Genomic DNA, 6000 nt, shown 5'->3' with positions numbered 1-6000 from the left:
ATGAAACCCTGTACGTTGACATCCATATGCCACAAGTAAACCTATAGAACCGTATTCAGGTGTAGAGACCAGACAGATGAATGGATTCAGATCAGGTGTGGGGTGTCTCAACCCGATTATAAAGTCCAGTCGAAATCCGGTAATTCTAGATCAAAGTAGTGGTGCAAATGGACGAGGTCTGGTTGGTCCTCTGATTCGAATTGGTTCGGATTTACAAATTCAGATCATTTTCGGATTCAGATATGATTCAATTCAGTGTTTTATATCGGATATATGTTCAGGTTTTGGAGATAATCCGGTTCCTTGGCATACTTTACAGGTAAAAACCTTGATTTCCATATTTTTTCATCAGATCCAGCATCATCATACATATTTATGGGATTCAATCTTGCACCATTAGATCTTATTGGGTTTGTGCTCAGATTCGGATCGGGTAAGATCTAACCTGTACAGATCCATTTGCAGCATTAGATCCAAGGTCGGACTTGGTTTGGGTATGTCCTGTACTGACAGAACCCGACCCATTCGGCGGTATGCCTTTTCTTCGGCGGTTTGCCTTCTCTTCCTGGTGTATTCAGTGCAGGCAGAGAGAGAGAGAGAGATGAATCGGGCTCTTCTGCTCCGTCGGCTCAAAGGGAGAGCCCTCCCAACATTGGGTGGCGCCCATCGAAGGGACGCCATCAATTCTCACGTCCAACCAGAGATCCACGTACGCACTCCTCTCTCTCTCTGCGTTTTTTTTAACGGATTTTCTCCTTTTTTCATTATATTGGTTATGATTCATACATAATCTTAACATGATATAAATACTTGGATTTATAGAAAAAGATTGGTTTGTCATGTCCTAGACGAACTGAAGAATTATGGAAATTGGAGGAGGAAGGCAAAAGTATCTTGTCCCAATATATGGGTTTCTTTTTTGGGCAGTTTTTTCGATTCACCCACTTATCCGGAAAGCAAGATAAAACGTGTGATATTGCATTTTGGAGCACTGGGCAGTGCACCAACTTCTTGGATAAATGGGTGCGTTCAGAAGAGAATTGAGCAATGTGGTAATATTGGGTGTTCCCCAAAACCCCTTGGTTTGTATTTGGATTGTTACATAGGGAAAGGTCTGAACGTCATTTTTGTGATATTGTATTCTAGAATGGACAGAATCCATGGTTTAAAGATCTTTGCGCCGTCTCATTCTTATCTTGATTTTACATCGACAGAGTTCACTTAGTTGGTTCTTCAAGGTTCTTTCTTTCTTTGTCACGGGAAAATGCTAATTGAGGGTTGTTTGGAAGGAAAAATCCCCTGATTAAGACTTCAGGCGTTTCACTCAACAGTCACTTCAAACGGTAACTTTCATCCGTATAAATTACCCCAAATGCTGATGACTGTGAGGAGCTAAGCTCGTAGTTTAGGTGGGTTAGTGGGTGTATAAGTTGGGAACACTAGCCAGTAAACTGGCAAGTCTGTAATGGAACTCTCGTACAACATTGAAAATCTGAAGCCGATTTACAGTTCAACATCTCCCTCTGTAAATCAATTTAAATGTTAAAATATATCTGTAAATAAACACAAAGTTGTTAGTTTAGATGCACACACAGACATACACAAACATATCTATATCTATGTCTGTCTGTGTGTGTGCTCGTGCGTTCATGCGTGTATGTGTTTCATTGTTGCCAATATCTATCACGGCAATATCTCAATGAGATTATTAAGCTATCAAAATGTGAAAAAGATAGTGAATGCAGGAGGAATCGTGCTTAAATTATACGATCAAAATGGAAAAAATGAAAAGGTGTGAAGAATATCATGATCTCATCCGAATACTATTGAGTTCTTTTATGGAAATATTATTGACATATTTTGGCTTATTATTGTTTTTTTTAATATATGGGGAGAATATTACAATATTTTTAATTTAGTCTATACCTGTATATATAGGTATGCATTTATATATGTGCATGTGTGTACATGCATTCAATCTATTTTGGTATCATGCAAGCAGGTAACTTCATCGATCTCTTCAAGCAAGAATTTTTCAACCGCATCTCGGCATAATGCATCTGCAAGCACTTCTCCACCAGAGAAACCTCCAGGGTCAAGAAATCAAACATTAATTCTTGGTAGTGCTGCTGTTGCCGCTGTCTTTCTAGCAGCCCATCAAGCAGGCTATATAAAATTGCCTGATGGTTATAAAGAACATGAATCACCTAGCTTAGCTATTTTTGACACTGCCAACAAAAAACCTAAAGATGCAAAGAATTTGGAAGAAAACCGAGTCTTTCCAGAACGTGGTGAGGACAGAAATTTGGTTTCTGTTGAAGAAGGAAACCATGTCTCAGTGCAGAATACTGATAAAAAGCCTGAAGTTACTGAGGACATCATAAATACAAATGATATACATACAAGCAGTTATCAAGGTGAAACTCAGCATGAAGAGGGAACAAGCACCCATTTTTCAGAAAGTGTGCTTCCTGCCGAAGATAAAGAGAAACTAACTTCTGCTGAGAATGGACTGACATTGAAAGACAAGGTTCCTGCACTCAAAACATCACAAGAAGACGGTTCTAACATTTTAAAGCATGAAAATGGGACCATGCTGCAAGATAAGAGTGTTGAGCAAGAAGCTAAACAGAATTCTGAGGAGCATGAAAGTATAGCTGCATCTGCTGAGCCGGTTTTGTCCAACATCCCTCAAGTATGTGTTTCTTTTCCCTTTATTCTGATGATAATTTTTAAGACATTTTCTTGTCTAAACTTACTGAGTCAGGTTATGCTTGTCATTGGGTGTATGCTTTTATTCTTGAGTTGAATGCAAACATTTAGTTTAGCCCCTTCTCTGGTGGCATATTTTTCTCTGTTTAGTCAGATACTCTACATTTTCTTGTTTCCTTTCATATTTGTAAACATTCAGCTATTCAAGAATCTCTGTTTATGTTATTCTATGATTGGCTGTGAAGCTTCAAAGACATCTACATGTTTTATGCAAGTATCTCAAGTTTTTGTAGTTATCCATAAGATTATTGTAATACCTTATTTAGCTTGTGGCAATTATAAAACTAATCTGTGATTATACTGAATTAAAAAAAGAACTTCAGTAAAGCAGAGGGAGGATTGTGAAATGGGTTTTGTCCCTAAAAAATGAATAAAAGCAAACAAAAGCAAACAAGGCATATGCCAACTAAAGGTATGTAAATGTTGACCGATGTATCCTATATGTGGAATGTCTGATGTACCAAATACTCAGCTTGCCTAGAAACTGTTTACATCCATTGTTATGCTGGAGAGAGTCTTTATATATTTTCACTTATTGCCTGGTGTTACTCTGACAATGTGGATTAAGTTGGTGTTTGTCATGCCAGCTATGTCGCATCGACACTTCACTTAGTTTGCATATCCGTGTTGACGTGACACGACACCTGGATATTTCGTGGACTCTCTAGGACGCTTCATGGATACAGTTAAACCAGTTTCACACACAGTCACCATTGTGTCATTAACTTTATTTATATCCTTTTATGATCATATTTACTTATTTTGTATTCACTTGAGCTATTTTTATTATAAAATTTGTCATTGATTACATTATATTTCAGTTTCTACTTAGTTTTATTATTTGATATTCTAAATTATAGTGATCTAGAATTGTTTTTCCACACACACACACATACACACAGACATACATTATGCGTGTCTGTAGCTGTGTCCCTATGTCCTAATTTTTGAGAATTATCGTGTCATACAAACTGTATCTGCACTATGTCCCGTTCTCTACATCCATATCCATGTGACATGGCATGCCAGACAAGATAAGTTATGACATGAAGAAATAAGTTTTATCATTCTTTGTCCACTCATTTGTCATATTTTTCTTTTCCATATTCCCGTCATTTTTTTCCATGAACTAGTGAGTTTTCATGTCCTATTCATACATTTATCTCTAATGGTAGTTTTATTTTTTTGCTTCGGAGAAAGTAAAAACTAGGATCATTTACTGGAAGCCGCCCAAGTTATCAGGATCCTTAACTTCTCGGTTATTACATTCAGCTACCTGTTTTTTTTTCTTCATTTATGTTTCAAAGGCACATTTGGTTCTGAGATCGTTCAGTTGAGACCTTTTTTTAGTAAAAGAAAATTACTAAATTGTGACAATTTTTGATTTGTTTAGTAGAAGATCACAAGATGAATTGTTTTATCAGAAATGGGACAAAAAATCATTTTACACCTCAAGCAGGTATTTGAAATGCATTCAAATAAAGCATCTGTTCAAATGTAATAATTCAGATATTGGGTAGCTTTTTGTGAATAGCTGATAAGTTAGACAATGTTTTGCAAATGACCCTAAAGCTTAATAATGCAACTGAAGTATAATGCGAGAGACTGTTAAATCTGTCTACTTAATCTATAGTATAAATAGATGACCTGGAAATAGGTGTTCTAGTAGATGAGGGAAACGACACATAAGGATTGATATCAGTAGTCTTATGTATCAGTTATGCTGGAGATCAACTGACAGTCCATCAGGATGATTCAGGCTAACTGATGTAACTTGCACCGATGAGGTAACTCTGAGGAAATAGGATTTCAATGATCTTCTGAGGTCTTTAGGCTTATCTACACATGTTTGGTCTCATAGGGTGGTTCTTTACAGATGGATTATATCCATCTGGATGGAGATGTTGAGCCATGGCTGACCACTTACAAGTTTCACCAGGTCAAGCACCATCTGCGCAAGACATGGATGACACTGGTGGGACGATGCTAGCTCCTCTTTGTGTGTTATCTTCCCTGAAAATTACATACTTATCTATCATAAACTGTTAATAATTATGATTAGAATCTACTGTTTGGATCATAGTCACCTATATCGTTAAAGGTAATTTCTCGGTGATGGTTTTCATGGAGATATTTTCAAGAAGTGATTTTTCTCGGGAAAATCTCGGAAGCTTTAAAATTTTAAAAAATATAATGAATAATAAAAAAGACAAGAATAGTAGGTTTTCTAATGTTTTTCTTACAAAAATATAAAGAAACAACTAGAAAAGCTTTTAAAATATAAAAGAAACAAAAAAAGATATGTAAAATATAAAAAATATTTTTGAATATCTCGGGAAAATCACATGATATTTTTAATTCTGGCGATATTTTGAAGATATTGGGAATATCTCGGGAAAAAATCGACTGACCTTGAAATATCGATAATATCGTGATATTTTCAAAATATTGTTGACACTGGTTTGGATCTATTCATTATCATGCATGGGTTATCTTAGCTTGACTATATTTGTGTATCTTTTCAATTGATGTTAGTGTAATCAAAAGAGCGGAAATACAATGGACAACCCAATAAGGGTAAACAATAAACAAAAGAGTGCACAAGCACTTGGTCGACAAGGGGCAATACAATCAAAAGGACACAACAAAAGCCACTATGGGCAAGCACAAGACTTAAAAAATATGTTTTTTCACTTAGAAATGCTTTAGAAAAAGCATTAACAACATACAAGGAAAGAGTGCCTTTAAATAGGCACTTGAGGACCCAAAGGGGCTGGTCCAACTAGACCAGCCCAACAACTATAACAAAAAAGAAAAAAATACAAAATAAAAATAAAATTACAAAAAGAAAAAACAGGTCAATCCCTAGAGGATTGACACCTATTACAAGATGTAATGATTGAAATACCCCTGACGAGCATTTCACTTTACATAAAACTGAAATATATGGACACACACTTATAATTTAACACTTCAAACTTACGGTGTGATCACCGAATGTTTGTCAAGAAGAGACAAAAAATGAGGTGAAGGCAAAGCCTTAGTGAAGAAATCCTTAGGGACATAGTGGCAATCCATCTCTATATGCTTGGTTCATTCGTGAAAGGTGTAGTTACTTGTAATACATTCAACACTCTTATTGTCACAACATATCTTCGTTGAACCAAAGATGACTAAGCCCATATATTTGAGAAGTCTCCTTAACTAGATAATCTCCATCGTTGTTGT

General features: G+C 36.1%; 1 protein-coding gene across 2 annotated transcripts in view; it reads left to right on the top strand.

Moving 5' to 3' along the window:
* The first annotated feature begins 573 nt into the window (after positions 1 to 573).
* The window catches only part of LOC149832887 (MICOS complex subunit MIC60, mitochondrial-like), a 39777-nt gene continuing 34350 nt past the window's right edge, over positions 574 to 6000 (top strand). The window contains exons 1-2 of one of the 2 annotated variants that reach the window (XM_090012622.1): positions 574 to 709; positions 2003 to 2695. In XM_090012622.1, coding sequence (XP_089868748.1) covers positions 602 to 709; positions 2003 to 2695 — 801 coding nt within the window. In that variant the 5' untranslated portion in view covers positions 574 to 601. The remainder of the gene's footprint in view (positions 710 to 2002; positions 2696 to 6000) is intronic. The other variant, XM_090012623.1, reaches the window with a different exon arrangement.

This window comes from Nuphar pumila, chromosome 7 (assembly GCF_984573655.1).
Source record: "Nuphar pumila chromosome 7, dmNupPumi1.hap1.1, whole genome shotgun sequence".
NCBI classification, from domain to species: Eukaryota; Viridiplantae; Streptophyta; class Magnoliopsida; order Nymphaeales; family Nymphaeaceae; genus Nuphar; species Nuphar pumila.
This window is presented reverse-complemented; position numbering and strand designations above follow the sequence as displayed.